Genomic DNA, 19,995 nt, shown 5'->3' on the forward strand with positions numbered 1-19,995 from the left:
GGAAAAAAACCATCAAAAGTAAATCTTAAGGCAGCTTCAAAAGTCACAGCACATCCTAGAGAATCTTCTTTCAAATGGAAAGTATCAAGAAGATCTTACAATATTTTTGGGGACTACTGATTTATTTTCCTAATTTTGAAGAGAGATCAAGGAAGACCACAGATTGTAATGGGGTAAGAAGAGGAAGAAGAAAAACAGGCAATATATATATACTTTATTATTTACTATCACAACTTGATCTCAGCCAGGGCTCATTTTCATTGTCCTTCAAAAGTTGTCATTACTTCACTCCTTAAGCAATAGTACGTGTATTCAAAAAAGGCTGATGCAGAGAAGCAACGGAACAAATGCAACTAACCTATATGGAAGAGAACCCATCTTTCTGCCTCACAAATACTGGACCCCATGCAACTGGGCCAACCAGACCTTATGAGAAATTCATATGTGAGAATTCTTACATATCTGGTTTTTAGATGTATACTTGTCACAACCAATGTCACAAATGTACCACATACCTGAGAAAGATTAGCAATACTCTGGGTTGAAAATGAAAATCCAGCTGGACTGATATTCGTTATGAATTATGAATATGCCTTTTGAATTACTGTTCCGCAGTAGTAACTCTCTTGGTGAATGGGAGCTGGGGGAGAGAGCAGTTAATGCTGCTTCATGTCAATATTTAGTACATAAATGAGTTATGAATGCACTGAAGTCACACCCTAGGACCATGGAAGCCTGGGGCCCACGGGGAACACTAATCTTGCCCTATGGATTTGCACCTGAAAGAATGTTTATGTGCCAGCAAAGTCAAAAATACTGGCTTAGCACAACTTTATAATCATCACCATTAAAGCAGGCTAGAAAACTGTCAAAAGTAGCTATCTGCTATAAAAAAAAAAAAAAAAAGGAGGCTTGTCGAATACAGGGAGATAATTAAGAATACCCTAGTAAAGAAGACACAAACAGACATACTGAGCTGTTGAGTGGCTGAGGGGAGGAAGGCAGGTATTACAACGTTGTTTTCTAAATTATAGGGTGGTTTCAGAGACACATTACAGCTGCTATTTCTACTGCAAACTGCCTTACAGACAGAAGGAAATTCTCCTACTTACATCAAACGGAGTTGAACTTGACTGGGCATTCTGATTACACGGTTCCCTGAAGCAGTCACTAAAAGGAAGCAAAAGGCCCATGGCAATGATCCGGGAGCAAAACTTCTCTGCTTCTTCTGGAGGCGCGTTCTCCTGCTGGCTGAACAACTTCTCCAGCAGAGTTCGCCCTGCGGAGGAAACACAGTCATCAGGAGAGAGCACTGGCAGATCACCTGGCTCTGAACACTCCCAGAGGAGAGGAGCCTGGTAAACACAGCGAGGGAGCAACGCCGTTTCCAAGGCTACTGACTTGCACACAGAGGAACCTCTCAAACGTAGTGAGTGGTGCGCCGTTGGGCCTGAGACGCCTCGTGTGAATAAAGGGCAGACCTGGTTGGCTCTGCCCTTCCCAAAAGTACCTCCTGCACCAGGAGAGAATGGACCACATTAGAGGTTGTACCTCATCTTCCACCAGAAGAAGCCCCCCCATCCTTTTGGATTTAAATGGTCATCCTCTGTCTTTGTATTTACCCTGCAGGTAGTTTCCTGAAGAGTAGTTAGTAACCCAGCGTGTCACCATTTGGCCTAAGAAATGTCACAGATTGGCATTCTAAGTCTCAGTCATGGCGACAGGGAGGGGCGGGGAATGGGGACACGGGGAGGCAGGCAAAGGCACCAACCCCTGAGAAGGGAAGAGAGCTGGCCAGCAAAACAAAAGTTGCCCTGAAGAGGAGACAGACAAACTCAAAATTTTTCTCAGATGTTCCTGAGAAACATAACTCTAGCGTAGGTCCAGCCTTAAATCTTTATTTCCTTAAAAGAGACAAGAGAAAAGAGACACAAGAAGAAGAGGGCACTGGAGGAGGGTCCCGGAGTCCCTGTCTCCACCTAGCCCAGTGGTGCTCCGTCCTGGCTGTATTTTAGAATCACCTGGGGCGATGGGAGTCACCAGAGATGGAGCCAGGCATCAGTATTTGATGAGTCACCAGGCGATTGTCATGTCAGCCAAGGTTGAGAACCATGGGTCCAGTACCTAATCTATTTCGGACACTACCGCTCTCTAACCTTCAGAAATGTATTCCGCTTATTTGCCTACTCATAAAGTACAGCAGGGGAAACAGAAAACCTCTAGGGTCCCTTCCAGAATCACAACTGTTCCCTCATTTCTGTCCTTCACCTGCCCTTCCCCTCAAATTGGACAACTCATGTTTCACATTTAGATTAAAATGACTTCTCTGGAAAAGCCTTCATTGACCCCTTACACACCTTTTTGGCACCCTTCCACAGGGCCTTTGTGTAATTTATCATTTCAAGAATTATTCGTGAAATTTTTATTTTTTTAATGTCTGCCTACCTTACTAAACCCACCACGTACCTGTCGGTCAATTTTTGGAGTGTGATGGATCACTTTTGTGTAGCCTTCCTAGCCATGGTCTTATAAATCACATCCAGTAGCTGGGCAGGACTGTGTGATGGGGTAATCGTGGCCACCAAAGGGATTGGTCAGTTTTGCCATCCCACTGGGCTTGAAAGGAACCAACCCAGAGGTGGGAAAGAGAGGATTCCCACTACCACCAAGGAAGAAGAGCCAGGAGCAGAGAGCATGTCCTTTGGACCCAGGATCACTGCGGCGAGAAACGCTAGACCCAGGAGGCAGAGAGTGAGCTGTAATACTGAAGACAGCAAGAAGTCGTGGCACAGAAGCAGTGGTAGAGAAACGCTGGCAGGAGAGACTGCACAGTGGGCTTCCCGGTCCACAGAGCGAGAAAGCTGACTGACTTTGGGCAGAAGCAGAGGGCCAGGGAGAGGTGTGCCTGAGAGTACAGCTGGGAAGAAGGCTGCCCTGATGGAAGAACTGTATCCCGAGCATTCCTGAACCTGAATTGTAACCTGCTACTTCCCTAGTAAACCCCATAATCCCGACTATTGTTTGTGAGTTCTGTGCGGCCATTGCAATGAATTATCAAAGCCAGCAGAGACGTAGAGAATGCTGTGGGAGGGACAGTTAGTGTCCAAACTGGTAAAGATGGCGAAGAGAGGAGGCATATCTGACCTCCGCCTCATAGGAATCAACCTTGGGCTGTTGATCTTGATTCTCTTTCCCCCTAATGAAGTTAGAGGAGGTAAGACACCGCCCTCATGCTGTTTTTACAATTTTTCATACTGTGGTGGCTTGCATGTTGCTATGATGCTGGAAGCTATGCCACCAGGATTTCAAATACAAGCAGGGTCACCCATGGTGGAAGGTTTTCAGTGGCACTTCCAGACTAAGGCAGACTAGGAAGAAAGGCCTGGTGATCTACTTCTGAAAATTAGCCAATGAAAACCCTATAGATCACAACAGAGTATCTTCTGATATAGTGCTGGAAGGTGAGCCTCCTAGGTTAGCAGGCCCTCAGAGCATACAGTGGCTGCAACAGTGGACTCGAGCGTACCAAAAATCGCGAAGGTGGTGCAGGTCTGGGAAATACTGTTCTGTTGTACGTGGCATCGCCATGGTTCGAGCTAACTTGATGGCAGCAAACAACGAGAACCTTCCTAAAACAGAAGCTCCCTGATGGCCAGCATGTATCCTCCATATCCGGCCCTTTGCATCAATAAATATTTCCAAATGAAAACAGTGTTATGATTCTATGACAAAAATTTATTTACATCATAGTAAAAACTGAAAAATGAAATATGACTTTATATCAAGGGTAAACTTTTTCTGTAAAAGGTCAAATAGTAAATATTTTACACTTTGTGGGCCACTAAAGGTCTCTATTGCATATTCTTTGGGGTTGTTTCTTGCTTTTTTTTAAGAATTTTAAATATATAAAAACCATTCGTAACCCAGGGCTGTGGAAAAGCAGGCTTAGGTCTGCGAGTTACAGAAACTAAACTTCGAACACATAAATGTTAAACTTTTATCAGGACACTAACCAGTTGCCATTGAGCTGACTCCTACTCCTTGCCGTTTTCTAAAACAATAAAACCAAAACTAGCTGCCATCTAGTTGATTCTGACTCATGGCAACCCCGTGTGTGTCAGCAGAACTGTGCTCTACAGGATTTTCAATGGCTGATTTGTCAAAAGTAAATCACTAGAACATTATTTAGAGAAGCCTCTGGGTGGACTTGAACCACCAACTTCTTAGTTAGCAGCCAAATGCATTCATTGTTTGCACCACTAGGGACTCCTTTAAAACAATACCAACCAGTAGTCATTGAGTTGATTCCAAACTATGGTGACCCCATGCCTGTCAGAGTAGAGCTGTGTTCCATAGGGTTTTCCATGGCTGGTTTTCCTAACCTCAAAATCTGCCTCTGATATTAGGTATGCCAAGCAGGGCCAAAGAGGCCTGTCTGCCATTCCTATTCCTTCAGGTCATTAGAGAATATATATTGGTCTCCAAGGATGTTTTTTAGGGGAGTCTTTTTTTTCTCCTACAAAACTGAGCTCATTTTTGAGTTCCTACAAAACTGAACACCTAGGAAACCATATCCCTCAATTCTTAAATAATTAGTTAATTATCCTAACAGTATATCCATTGTACAGATCTTACAGAATGACTGAAAATAGCCATAAAACTAATTAGTTGTTTCCCATAATGTAGATATTGTGTACGACAAAAAGTAAGGGAGACAGGATCTTAGAAGATGTATGTGAATGTGTGAGCGAGTGAATGTGTATATCACGCCAAAAATTATCAAAGGGGTTACTGAACAATGTGGAAGAGATGGAAGTATGAGCCCTTGTAACTCCAGCTCTTTGTAAAGCAAATGCTCCTAAATCCACAGAGCTACTAACATCTTGGGCTGGATAACTCTTTTCTGTGTAAGCACCCCTATGCGTTGTAGGATGCTTAGCAGCATCCCAGGCTACTAGATGCCAGGAGCCCACCCTTACCCCCAACTGTTGTTGTTTTGGGGTGCCACTGAGTAGTTCTGAACTCAGAGCAACCTCATGTGACAGAACAGAACTGCCTATGGGGTTGTCTAGGCTGTAATCTTTACAGAGAGGAGCCCTGCTGGTGTGCTGGTTAAGTGCTTGGCTGCTAACCAAAAGGTCAGAAGTTCAAACCCACCAGTCACTTCATGGGAGAAAGATGCAGCAGTCTGCTTCTGTAAGGATTTACAGCCTTGGAAACCCAATGGAGCAGTTCAACTCTGTCTCACAGGGTTGCTATGAGCTGGAGGGCAATGGGGTTTTTGGTAACCTGTACGGAAGCAAATCGCCAAGTCTTTCTCCCAGGATGCCACTGGGTGGGTTCAAACCACCAACCTTTTGGTTAGCAGCCAAGTGCTTAACCATTTGTATCCTCGACATTGCCAAGGGTCCCTGGGGGTAAAAATCACCTAGGCTGAAAACCACTGTTGTAACCTCTCTCTGAATGGAACTTCACCTCCTTGTATTAACAGCACCTGGGTGCCCCTAAGCTCACTCCTGCAGTCCTCTCAGGTGGAGTCATTTCATGTCTAATTCCACATATTTTGGTGACAAGAAAAATGGGTGGGTATTTTTCTTGATCCACACAAATACTCTCAAATGAGTTAATCTCTTTCAAAACCATTAGCTCCTTTGAAACTCCTATCACCTGGCTAGATCACCTGCCACCACTTCTCCTTTCTGTCATCCACTTACCTCTTGTCACTCCCTTCAATCACTAAATACTTCACTCCCTGACTCCCTGCACTGTCTTCCTTTCCACATCTACTTCTATCATCATTCTTCATGATTTTGACATCCACATGGATGATCAAACCAACACCCACATAGATAACCCACAGGAGGCCTTGATTCCTTGCCTCCAGCCAACATTTCCTTCATCCCATATTAGTTATCCATTCCCATGCTCACAGCCTCAAATTTGTCATTATCGGAATCTGTACCACCTCCAGAGCCTTAACTTCAGAGCTTACTCCAAACCCTCCATTGGTTTCCCTTCCCCCACAGAGTAAAATCAAACTCCCTGCCTTGACTAAAAAGACCCCTGCCCATCTTTCACCTCTTACCAAGCTCCCTCATTCCACCCTAGCCTACTGGCCTTCTATTTCTTGAACGCACTGAGCTCATTCCCACCTAGAAGCCTTGCACTAGAACATTCTTCTCTCGGATATTTGAATGATTCACTCCTTCATTAAATTCAGGTCTCTGATCAAATGTCACTTCCACTGAGAGAATTTCCTGACCACTCTTTCTAAAATAGCACACTCTACCCCTCTATTTTCCATTACTCCACCTTTATTTTTCTTCAGAGAGCTTAGCAACTGAATATATACACGTTTGTGGTCTGTCTCCTCCTCGTGGAATGCCAACTCCATCCTAGGAGACTCTGCTGTTTGGTCACCAACTGGTACCCAGTGCCTAGACGAGTACCAGGCACAGAATAGGTGATCAATTAAATTTTTAGATCATCAATCAAAAATCAGTCAACATACAGTAAAACCTGCAAAAGCCAGAACCTGTATAAGGCAGGAACCTATCAGAGAAGAAAAGTTCGAATGTTTTCCACTAAAACAAGCAACAGAAAAGTGGTAAGGCTGCACCCTGTCAGAGATGGAACACTTGGGAGACCCAGAAAAACAAGGCAGTCCCATCGACTTCTGGATCTCACAGGTTTCACTGTAGGTACAGATGCCTGAGTGAAATCCCTGACCACTACCTTCTATCCTTTCAGCTCTTACTTTAGAATCCCCTCTAAAAGTCCATCCACCACATGGACCTTGAATCAGTTGGCCTTACCACGGTCACATGATCTGTCACCTGTGTCCTGTCTTCACTTCCTTCCTTACCAGCTTAAATTTGATGTTCCACCATTATAATTAAATCTTTGCAAGCTCTTCAGCTCCCTCACCCTTCTCTCCCTCCATCACGCTTGGTAAAACCACAACTTGTTCTGATCTAGCCATCCGCCTTCTCTCTGCCCGCACCTGAGCAACAGAGCGTTATGAAAGAAAGACACACGTATAGGCTGACTGTTTTCACTTTATCATCATGACTCTAAATCTCAATTAGGTTCAGCATTGCTCTGGAGTCTCATCTAAGCTCCCAATCTCTGATAAAATTTTATATTTTCTTCCTCTCTTAATGGACTATAATAATGAAATAATTTTCACTAATAATTTATTGAAAAGGAGGTGAATCTGACTCTTTGCCGTCAAGTCAATTGCGACTCATAGTGACCCTACAGGACAGGGCAGAACTGCTCCGAAGGGTTTCCAAGGAGCAGCTCGTGGATCTGAACTGCCAAGCTTTTGGTCAGCAGACATAGCACGCCGTAGCTCTTAACCACTGCGCCACCAGGAAGCAAACTGCGAATACACAAAAATGCCTGCAACTATGCCCATCTTCTCAGCCTTCTTCCTCTCAATGGAAATAGGTCCTGCTTCAAACCAAAAGCAACTTCTTCTCCTGGCATTCTGGGTCACATTCCTTGTGATATGCTCAGGATGTTATTTCTTCAGTTGTCCTTCCCTCTCTTGAATTGCAAACATCTCTCTCTTTACAGAAAAATAGCCACTATCACAAAAATTCTTCAAAGACATTTTGTTTAATTAAAAAAAAAAATTCCCCTCGAACCCACATAATTTCCCACCCCTAGTACTCCTACATATATACACACTTTCCTCTCCTCATTATGACATACACTCTCCTATTCTTCTCTACCTCACTGGTCAGTTTTCTCTCAGTCCGCTTTGCTGGCTTCTCTACCCAAATATATACATATGAGTGCTTCAGGGCTCACCCCATGGCCTATTCTCTCAATTCCTTCTGTATTCACTCCCTATACTCTTACTCAGTCTTTAAACGCCTCTCTCCTTGAAATTGGGCAGGCCTTGGTATGGGCAGGCCTTGGTCACTGCATCAACTAACAGAATGTGGCAGAAGTGACGCCATACCTGGACAGAACGTATGAAGCAACTATGTGAAGACTCTGAACACTCTACTGTAGCAGGAAAATGAAGAAGATGATGGAATTCAAAGAACCAGCAAATCTCCAGTGACCGTATCAGTTTCTCAGATCTCCTTCAACATGGATTCAAAGCCCCCAGAAGCCCAGATGCAGGTATCAGCACGAACAGAGAAAGCATTAGGGGGCAACGTGGCAGTGTACGTCACTCATCTTTAAAAATTCATGCCCTTTGACTCAGGAATTCAACTTCTGAGGCTATATCCTAGGTCACTATTCAGAGGCATATTCAGAAAGTAATGGGTAACAGGATTATTGTAAGGATTAAATGAGATCATACACGTAAAGTGCTTAGCACAGTTCCTGGTACAATAAATGGATTATCAATAGTAAAAAACATATTGAAAGAAACTAAAATGCCCAACAACAAAGACATAATTTTAAAAATTACGGTTTTATACAAGTGATGACTATACAGTCATTAAAAATCAAGCTATTACAAAAAAAAAAAAAAAAGCCCAATTGATTTATACATATCATATATATAAAAAGGAGGAAGCAAAATAAAACTCATTATTTATCACTGGAGAATGCTGGGGCACCAATCATCATAGATAAAAAATTAAATAAGAATTAATGGGAATTAACTCTATAAAAAATGAAACATTTATCTTGCCTTTCCAGCCTCAAGTATATTTCTGGGTAACAACATGCACCTACTGAATAAAGGAAAGTGTCTGAATTAAGAAAAATTCCAAACAAAAAATGCAAAAGGAACGCCAGAATTAGGAAGTCACTATTTTGTAATCCCTAATGAAATAACTGGTTCACCTGATGAACAGTAAATAGATGAGAAAGCCATTAGAGAAAAGGTCAATTTAAAGTTTACAAAGAAGGGATCAAGCTGTCACCCCCAAACCCACTGATCATTCACAACTTCAAGACTAGAGAGAAAGGCAGGCGTGGCGGGCCTCCTGGTGTGGTAGATTCTAAAGTACACAGCACCACCTATCAGCATGCTTGCCCCTCCCCAACCCCTAAAAAAAAACAATTGAGCATGAATGTAATCATGTAGTTGGATCTAACTTCCAGTCTAGAGTATCAGAAAGCTCTGAAAATGGATTAATTAATATTACCAGATAATATTAAACAACTATTTGTAATATCATAATAGCATTGTGCCATATTAAAAAAAAATGTCCTTTTTGGAGATGCATACTGAAGTATGTGAAGTAAAATAAACACTCCTCAAAAATGAGGATGCCAAGGGAAGGGGTAGATGAAACTCGTGTGGCAAAATATTGATAATAACGGAAACTGGGTGATGGGTAACGGGGCTTCATTTTACCTCTGTTTTGTATACATTCAAAATTTTATAATAAAAATATTCAATCACACATTAAAAAGGTTTAATGACATGGGAAAATGTGTCACAAATATCTCGTGAAACAATCAAGACTACAAAGCTAAACAAACTATGATCCAAATTTTGTAAAAACAGCAGACATGAATCCAGTCTATTATCAAGACAAATCATTGCAGTAGAAGCATGACAGTTTTATGTTTTTCCTAGGAATTGCACTGCAGATGGGCTGTAGTGAACTCCCTTTGAGACCAGGGAACTTAACTGACTGGATGGTGAGGAGCTGACAGAGAGATGAACTTCTGTTTTCCTTCCCACAGTTGATGACTAGGGATTTAATCAGGGCACACTGACCTACTCCATAAAATTCCTTGAATCTAAACTGGGCAGAATCGGCTGACCTGAAGCCTCCTAAACCCAACCAAGCACCACTTAACTGCACAAACTGGCTGGAACCAGGCAACAGAGGAGCCCAGTTCCCTCCGGCACCCCGTCCCCTAAACCCGCCCCCACCCAGGCACAGTTCAGAGTATCCTCCAACTCCTGGTCCCCGACTCTACTCCTTAGTCAAACACCTGTTTCTAGACTGAGAGGCGTTGATAACACCATCAAAGGAAAAAAGTTAGCCCTAGAATATGAATAGCCAGCTATTGAAACCCTCACTTTAATATTTTCATATGTTTATCTAATCAATGTTATTTACTGTGTTCTTACTACACACAAAGCTGCTCTAAGTCAATTTGCCAAAAGCCCATTTGCTAAAGGATCTATTGGGGAAAAACTGCCCTGCTGCTAGGCAGCAAGCATTGCACAGCAGGGACAGGCGAGTACTGTCAGTTCAGAGGGATAGGGTCAGGGAGGCCCTCAGGAGCACGCGCGCTGGCTCCGGGCTATTTATCAGCGAAACAGATGGGATCACCCATGCAGGAAGAGTTAGACTCTGCCACCACCTAGAGAACCTAGGAGTAGAAGCATTGCAGTAGCCCTGAAACTTGAGAAAATTCTCAAAAGCTGATAAACATCGTCTTCTACAGCACAGATTGCTATAAGCTGTATATATGTATATAAGTAAGGCTCTGGTAAAAGTTCTAGTGGAAAAAAAAAAATACATACATTAAATATGCAGGAGTCCCTGAGCAATGAAAATGCTCAGCTGCTAACCGAAAAGTTTGAGGTTGGAGGCCAACCAGAGGCACCTTGGAAGAAAGGCTTGGCAGTCTACTTCCAAAAAATCAGCAGTGAAAACCCTATGGAGCACAGTTCTACTGACACACATGGGGTCGCCATGAGTCAGAATCCACTCGATGACAACTGTTTTTATATACTTACATTTATACTTGTAATTATATTTATGGGTAGCATGAACAGTTTGACCTCATCTACTAATCTAAATGTTGGCAGTTTGAACCGACACCAAAGCACCAACAAGAAAGGCCTCGTGGTCTGCTCCTGTAAAGATTACAGCCAAGAAAACCCTACGGAGCAGTTCTACTCTGTAACACATCAGGTCGCCATGAGTCAGTACCAACTCGAAGGCCACAGGTTTGGGTGCTTTGAGATGTATAAGCAAGTTGCAAGGGCAAAAGAGGGGCAACGTTTCTCAGGCTATCCCTTTCTCCTCCCCAGCCTCCCTCCACCACCACGCCACTGCCTCCTCCCCCACAAAAAAAAGACAAAGTGAAAACAGCAGTCATTCTGTCCTTCTAACCCAGCCTCTAAATGCCATTTTATAAATTAGGAAACTTAGGTGTAGGGAGCTTAGGTGTCTTGTCCAAGGTCACTCTATTTATGTCTAATAGGTTCATCTCATTTATCACACACATTTTATCGAATGCATAACCTGAAGAAATCCAGAAGAGTACACGCATGAATATTTATTTTTTTACAGAACAATATTCTTTATTTTCTGCCTATTCTTGTCCACTGAAAATCCTGAAATCTATCCCTAGACTCATGAAGTGCATCCAGGCAAAGAAGAATGGCGTCGTTGCTATGAACATAAGCCATGGAGGCAGAGGAAATTGGTCCACAACCTGATTCTACCATTTTTCCAGCTACGGCTTTAGGCAAGTTACCGAACCTCTCTTAAGCCTCAGTTTCCTCACCTATAAAGTGGAAATAATCATCCATACTACCTCCTAGAATTGTTATAAGAATTATGTGAAATAATGTCTGTAACAGCCTTAACACATGCCAATATCAAGTGCACAATAAATCGTACAGTTCAAAGACTCTGTACTTTCAAATGAGATGATAATTAACAAGTTAGGTCAACTTAGGACAGAAATCATAAGTAAACAATGGAATCGTAGGAAAGCACCCTTAAGCTAAAGCCTAGTTCTAAAAAAAACATTTGAAACATTAATACACAAGGTGATCAGAGATTAAAATATCTTTGTTCACCAAATTAATTTTTTTTTTTTTTTAGCAGGGGATATTCAGTGGATTTTAGTTGTATCAAAAAGTAATACATAGGACCCTACTTGTTAGAACTCCTAAACTCTGGGAAAAAAAAAAAAAAAAAAAAGCTGGCATCATTTCTTTTACTGTATTTATTAAATTCATGCTAAAATAATATTCATTAATCAATGTCACTGAAGCATACATGTAGAAATTGTTAAATTGGTGTATATTTTGTATGTTTTGCTGTGTATATTTTCAACAACAATAAAAAAATAATATATTTATTCACAACAGTCAGGGGACTTATTAATCATTAATTAATATTGTCCAGTGATATCTGTGATACTGTCCCCTTCCTCCTCCCAAGGGTACTTACACACCCTAGTTAATAAAGAGCACGTGGGATCAGTTTTGTGGTCATACACTATCCACAAACACTCCTTTTACATTGCTAAGCAAAAACCACAGGACTGAATAAACGTAGAAACAAAAGCTAGAGAAGAAGTAGAGGAAAATGTCACAACCAGTGCAGTGATCCTCCTGCACAGAAGCAATGGAGGAGTAAAACAGTCTCTGCTTCTGAAGAGTTCCATTGGGCTGGTGACAAGTCACACTATTAAGAGCAGAAAAACTTTTCTTTGAAAAGAGCTACACAATATAAAACAGGCATTTCCACAGCCTGACAGAGACTGGAGAAACCCTGAAGAGTATGGCCACCCGACAGCCTTTCAGCTCAGTAATGAGGTCACTCCTGAAGTTCACCCTTCAGCCAAAGACTGAACAGGCCCACGGAACAAAACAAGACCAAATGGGCGCACCAGCCCTGGGGCAGGGACTGGAAGGCAGGAGGGAACATGGAAGCTGCTAATAGGAAACCCCAGGTTGAGAAGGGAGAGTGCTGACATGTTGTGGGGTTGTTAACCAATGTCACAGAACAATGTATGCACTAACTGTTTGATGAGAAAATAGTCTGTTCTGTAAACTTCACCTAAAGTACAAGAAAAAATAAATTAATAAAGAAAATGACAAAAAAAAAAAAAAGCCATTTCCATATCTACTATCAGCTTTGAAGCTCCCCCCCCAAACTTCAACTCCATGAAGTAAGCAGAGTAAGAGTGTATCATCACCATTTCAAAAAAAAATAACTGAGGAATGAAAAGGTTAAAGAGTCTGCCTGAGGTTGTAAGACCGGAAAGTGACGGAGCCAAAAGGGGATCGGTACCCAGTCTCCTCATTTTCATTCCAGGGATCTTCTACTTCTGAGTCAGCCAGCAACTCTGGGAAAAACTTCTCACCAACATTCTCAATTAAGATATAAAAGAAATAGACCATGAGGCCCGTGCCCTGCAGGGGCCAACAACCTAGTTACAAAGGCCAAAGCCTAAGAAGGAACATTTAAAAAGCAGTCTGCAGGTAGTCCCTGACTAAGGATGTATTCCAGTTACAAGGAACCACACTTACCACTGTTATTTTATTAATTTTTACATCTTATCTTTAGTAATTTCATACTACATACAATGTTGCAGCATGTAATTTGCTGATGTTATCATTCCCATGCCAACCCCCAAAGACAACTAATGATCCTACTTATGAAGATACTGATAATAAAAGGCAATATTAATGAAAACTTAAAAAAAAGAGAGGGGTATTTGACTTAAGTCAGAACCTGGTAACAATGAATTCGTCAGAATGGAACCTCCCCATAAGAGGGTGACTACCCGTATTTGGAGCACATCGTCTTAACTAAAGAGCAGTGTTGGCCCAGTGGTTAAGGGCTCGCTACTAACCAAAAGGTGGGCAGTTCAAATGCACCCACCAGTTGCTCCTTGGAAACTCTATGGGACAATTCTACTTTGTCTTACAGGGTCACTATGAGTCGGAATCCACACAATTGCAGTGGGTTTGGTTTTTTGGTTTGTCTTAACTAAAAGGAGCCCTGGCGGCACAGCAGTTAAGCAATCAGGTGCAAACTGAAAGGTCAGTTCAAACCCATCAGCCACTTTGCAGGAAAAGGAAGCAGCAGTAACTTCCACAAAGATTACAGCCTTGGAAACCCTATGGGGCAGTTCTACTTTGTCTTTCAGGGTCACTATTTTTTTTTTATAGGGTCCAACTATGAGTCAGAATCTACTCAACACAATGGATTTTTTATATCTTATAAAAAATGAGAATTTAACAGAAGTCTGATTGTATTAAACTTTTTTCCAATCCCATAGCTTTCACTCTGTTGTACACAGTCGGAATCGACTCCACAACACCCAACAACAACAATCTTATAGCTGAAACGTATCTAGCAAATAGACTGCCCCTAAAATCCAGTATCAATTGAAATAATAGGTAAATGAGGTTATGAACAAGCAAATCTATAATCAGACATTAATAACAGTTGCTTAAGTTTATGATGTCAGTGAATACAGAAATATCAGAAATTATATATCTCATACATTGGTGACCTGTGCTGGCTAAGTAAGAAAAAACAGAAAAGAAAGCTCAACGATGATCAAATAGAAATTAACGTGTCTATTTTCAGATGCAAAATTGGCCAAAAGATGGCATAAAACATGTGTGATAATGACTAGCCACTACTTTTCAAAACCTATTGTAGGCTATGGATTTCTTTGGTACTTTGTTTTAAAAGCTGTTGAAACAAATCAGGGCTCAAAGGAAAAGGATGTGTACTGATGTTAGAATGAAAATGCTTTAAAAGAAAAAGGGAATCTAATAAGTTAAATGCATAAAGGTCAATCTAATAAACAAGCAGCTTCTAAAATATCCCTGGAAGAAAAGAGTTTTATACACTTAAAGTAATCTCATTTAAAAGCAGTGAGTGATGAAGATCATAACTTCTGCTCTTACTTTTCAAGTCATACGTCATTGAATCTTCTGGTTGGAAGAAATGTCAGTGGTCAAGTTCAGCCTCTCCAATGCTGTGACCACGCCAATAGATCTTCATCCAATCTGTCTGAACATCTCCAGTGATAGAGGAATCACTCCTCTCAAGACCACCCATTCCAAGGCTAGGCATTCTGTGAGGGACGAACCTCCCTTATGTTGAGTTGAATCATATGAACCCCTAGCAAACCCAGCTCCTCCAACCTGAATGCATTCAATTTTCCATTTGAATATAAATTTTGTTTCAAATTTGACCCTGTAGTCAATGGGAAGCCACTGAATAATTATAAGAAGAAAATAAACATCCTCCTAAAAAGGAGGGGTTTGAGTTTTTTTAAAACTATTTTGGAGTTGTATATTTTAACAGGCTTTCATGACTGATTGGATATGGGAGGGAGGAAGGATGAGGTGGCTTGGCTAACTTGCAGGCCTCCTATGTTTCTGGCTTAAGGAACCAAATGAAGGGCTGTGTCAGATGGTATTACCATCCACCAAGGCACGCAATACATAAGGGATTGGGTTTGAATTAGAGGAAACATAAATTCAGTTTGGAACTATTTTATATCCATATAAATACTTTTAAAAGGCAACAGGAAATGTGCAATTCATATGAGATATCAGAATCATGCAGACCAAAGGAGGTGGGGTCAAGATGGCAGAGTAGTCAGATGCTTCCAGTGGTCCCTCTTACAAGAAAGACCCAAAAAAACAAGTGAATTGATTATATATATGACAAACTAGGAACCCTGAGCATCAAAGGCAAAGTTAAGAAATTGGACTGAGTGACAGGGGGAGGGACAGATGGTACAGAAGCAGTGAGGAGTTGCCAAGTTGGCAGGAGTACCGCAGCCCTGATTCCCTGGCGCGACTGTGGCGGGGCTGGCAGTAGTGTTCGGGGACGTGACTGCTTCAGAGAAAGAAGGCAAGTGAAGTGGAGCACCCCTGACCTCCTGGTGCAACTGCGGCGGGGCCAACCATGCCATTTAGGACACGGCTGCTTCAGTGAAAGAAGGCAAGTGAAGTGACACAACCCTGACCCCTGGTATGACCGTGGTGGGGACTGAGCCAGCACACACAATCTACACATGCCTCCGGAATCTGAGATAAAACAGTGCTCTTAGCACAAGATAAGTGATTTTGTATAATTTACCATGCAGATCTAATAGCTCCTCCTTTTGAAAGAACTCTCTCCTATCTGATCATTCTTCCCTTTGCCCCAGCCAGCTGCATTAACAGTTGATTTCCCTGGGCCTGAGATAGGTCCTGCTGTGCTCCCTGAGCCATTCTTCCGACCTTGGAGAAGGAACAAATTAACAAGCAGGGTAAAAATACTCTGCCGACTCCCCTAATCTGGAAACTCATAGCAGAAGTGACTCCAGCCCAGGCACAAGCAGTCCACAGACTTTGTCTTTCACCCCTGCATGGATCCAGGTGGCCCTATTACAGCAGACAGGATCTGGCTGTTATATTGCAAGGGTGAATCTGTTTGAGGTCTGACTGTAACTGTTTCAGCTGTGTAGCACAGAGGTGGGTTTTTGACATTTGATCCCACTCTGCATATTAAACAGGGCTCTCGTCTACCCACAGCAGGGGTCTGAGGACTGGTGGCTCCACCCACACCACCTCACCGCCTGTGACAGGGGTCCAAGGATAAGTGATGCCTACCAATCCTTACAGTTAAAAGCACTGGGTACCTATGGTACTGCTGCAGAGCCCACCCACCAGAGCACTCTAGAGAACAGGGACACAACTTCCTCACAGACACTCAGGGGAAGGTGGTCAGCCCATTGACTTCCTCAGAGTGTGACCCCCTGCTGCTACCAGAAACCTATACATACACCAATCTCTACTGCTTCTCTAAGATTGTAGGTGAGAGCCTGCACCACACACTAGGTGACCGACTACCTGGACACCTGAGCTGAATCTATACAAGAATAGTGAATGGACTCCCAGGCTCACATACCTGGTTACAGCTGTGGCCATTGATGACAGGACATTAGTGCTTCAAAGGCTCCAATAATCGAGTTAGCACACTCAAGCAGCTTATTTGGGTATATCAAATCACAACAAAGCAAGAAGCTAGGACACAGTGAGCAAACATATAATAAATTAATACAATAACTTATAGATGGCTCAGAGACAACGGCTGATATCAAATCACATAAAGAAGCAGACCATGATTACTTCAACAAACTCCCAAAACAAAGAATCAAGAAATCTCCTGGATGAAGATGTATTCCTGGAATTACCAGATGTAGAATACAAAAGATTAATATACAGAACTCTTCAAGACATTAGGAAGGAGATCAGGCAAAACGCAGAACAAGCCAAGGAGCACACAGATAAAACTGTTGAGGAAATTAAAAAGATTATTCAAGAACATAATGAAAAATTTAATAGGCTGCAAGAATCCATACAGAGACAACAGTCAGAAATTCAAAAGATTAACAAGAAAATTTGAGAATTAGATAACTCAGTAGAAAGTAAGTGGGGCAGAACTGAGGAAATGGAAGTAAGAATTAGCAAGATTGAAGATAAACACTTGGCAAAAATATATTTGAAGAAAAATTGGACAAAAGAATTTTAAAAAATTAAGAAACCCTAAGAATCATGTGGGACTCTATCAAGAGAAATAACCTACGAGTGATTGGAGTACCAGAACAGGGAGCGTTAACAGAAAATGCAGAGAGAATTGTCGGCAGGAAACTTCCCTGGCATCGTGAAAGATGAGAAGATATCTATCCAAGATGCTCAGTGAACCCCATACAAGGTAGATCCCAAAAGAAAGTCACTAAGACATATTATAATCAAACTTGCCAAAACCAAAGATAAAGAGAAAATTTTTACTGTGGCCAAGGATAAACAAAAAGTCACCTACAAAGGGGAGTCAATAAGAATAAGCTCGGACTACTTGGCAGAAACCAGGCAGGCAAGAAGGCAATGGGATGACATATATAAAGCATTGAAGGAGAAAAATCACCAGCCAAGAATCATATATCCAGCAAAACTGTCTCCCAAATATGAAGGTGAAATTAGGACATTTCCAGATAAACAGAAGTTTAGGGAATTTGCAAAAACCAAAACAAAACTACAAGAAATACTAAAGGGATTTCTCTGGTTAGAAAATCAACATTAAAATATCAACCCAACACTAGAACACAGGACAGAGCAACCAGATATCAACCCGGATAGGAAAATCACAAAAATAAATCAAGATTTAAAAAAAAAAACACTCAAAACAGAATCATTCAGAGCAGAAATCTGAATTTAGAATTATCGACATGCACAGAAAGGATTTCTCAGGGTGGATATAAGGATGGAATAAATATGAACCCTGGGGATAAAACAGTATTTATGGTTAGATCGAAGAAGACGACCATGGAAAGACCTTTACACAAAAGGCCATCCAGGAAGAAAGATGTAACGGAAACCAAGGGATGAGTGTTTTCTCTGATTTAATAGAATATTACACAGTAGATAAAATGATACTCTTGAAGTACTTTTTAATAATTAGATTTCTATTAATGTTAAATGTAAAATACTCCAAAAAATAAAATGTTAATAATATCTCTGGACTTTAGGATTAGGAGCCCCCTAAAGACAGCATGAAACATTCACAGAAACTCATCACATGCTAGGCCAAAAAGGAAGCCTGCTACCAGCCACACTGGCTAAACAGACTCATCACCAGACCTCTGCTAACACTGCCGAGAAAAATTCAGACGGCTCCTTAGCTATGCTTGCAAGTGGACACAATGGAAGTCAGCCCCAGGCTTGGTTTATGTATTCCAATTTTGGCACAAATTCACCTCACTAGCCAAACCTAAACCGTTATCTAGAACACAACCTGCAAGGGATCCTGAGAAATGTCATTGTTAGATTTCTGGCCTTTAAAGTAAGATAAAAAGGCCAGAAGGAGGCTTGGTGCCAATCCATTCAATCCTTAAAATGGTCATAGAATAATATCTGGAATATACAAGAACACCCTGTGAATAAACAAAAAAATCAGGAAACCCTCTAGAAAAATGTACAAAGGATATGAACAGGCAATTAGAATGGTAAATCCAAATAGCTAACTAAACACGTACAAAGATTCTCTAAAAGCTATTGGTCATCAGATAAATACAAAGTAAAGAAAAAAAAATGAGATACCACTTTCCCTCACTGAATTGGTGAAAACCAGAAAACTGGATAATGCCAATTTGCTACGCTAAAAGAGCATAAATTGGGGAAGCCATTCAGGGAAACTAATCTGGCAGTACTTAGACAAAATAAGTAAATGCTGATTTTATGATCTAGCAAACCCACTCCTGAATATATATCCCAGAGAAATTCTCACATGGAACCCTGTTTGGGAATATTCACCATAGTGTTGTCTGTGGTGGCAGGGGCCTACAGAAATTTAGGTAATTCCCATAATTGTGCAAATGCTTAAATAAAACATGGGGAATGCACCTAGAACCACCACACTGTACAACTCTAGGGGCCATTATTCACATACAATGAAAGGTGAATGGTGCCCCCTGGTGTTGTATAACTCAGCAGTACTCTCACTTTTTGTAATAAGATACAGTAGTAAGAAGCAAAGAGTAAGAAGCAATGAACTAGACCGTCACCCAGAAAATTTTATAATTTTATTCCAAAGGCTGCTAAGTCCCCTCCCCACCAAAAAAAGAACAATAGAATATGGTCTACAGAGCAAAGTGTTTATAGAAACTGAAACTAAACATAAACAGAAAAACTACTTACTTTACAAAAATATGTACAATTCAAGGATACCTATTAGACACAAAAAAGCAGTTTCCTATGTCAGTAAGGAGAATCAAGAATAGGGAATGACAATACAGGGAATAAATAAAACAAGGCCAAAATGAAGGGTTCTACATGGACTAATGACTGGAGTCAATCATGAATAAAGAATATGAGTAAATGGACTGTTTTATCTGAGGACCGGAAAGAGAGAGAATCAAAAATACCTAAAACTACAGATGGAACATGAGATAGCTGAAGAATAACAAGCATTTCAGGTAGGGTGAGAGATGGTAGAGGCTGACCAGTGAGGGAACAAAACTGCAGAGAGCAGTCCATATTAAAGAAGTTAAACTTCACTCTTGGGGCAACAGCAAGTCACCAAAATGTTTTTAAACTAGGGCCAACTAGATCAGATTTGTATCTTAAGTAGTTTACTTTCTTATGTAGTAGAAGGGACTGGAAAAGAACCAGCCAAGGGCCAGTAGAATGTTAAGGAGGCTGTTGACAGTTATTTAGGAAGGGTAGAGGCCGTGGGAATACAAATCAGAAGACATTAAAGAGCTAGTTAAGAAAAGAATAGACAAAATGTAAAGAATTAATTG

At 41.3% G+C, this 19,995-nt stretch overlaps 1 protein-coding gene across 1 annotated transcript in view; it reads right to left on the reverse strand.

Moving 5' to 3' along the window:
* The window catches only part of FMN2 (formin 2), a 402,560-nt gene that overhangs the window by 365,968 nt on the left and 16,597 nt on the right, over positions 1–19,995 (reverse strand). Inside the window, exon 2 of the mRNA XM_049867986.1 lies at positions 1,113–1,279. Within this exon, the coding sequence (XP_049723943.1) occupies positions 1,113–1,279 (167 nt within the window). The remainder of the gene's footprint in view (positions 1–1,112; positions 1,280–19,995) is intronic.

This window comes from Elephas maximus, chromosome 24 (assembly GCF_024166365.1).
Source record: "Elephas maximus indicus isolate mEleMax1 chromosome 24, mEleMax1 primary haplotype, whole genome shotgun sequence".
Lineage (NCBI taxonomy): Eukaryota > Metazoa > Chordata > Mammalia > Proboscidea > Elephantidae > Elephas > Elephas maximus.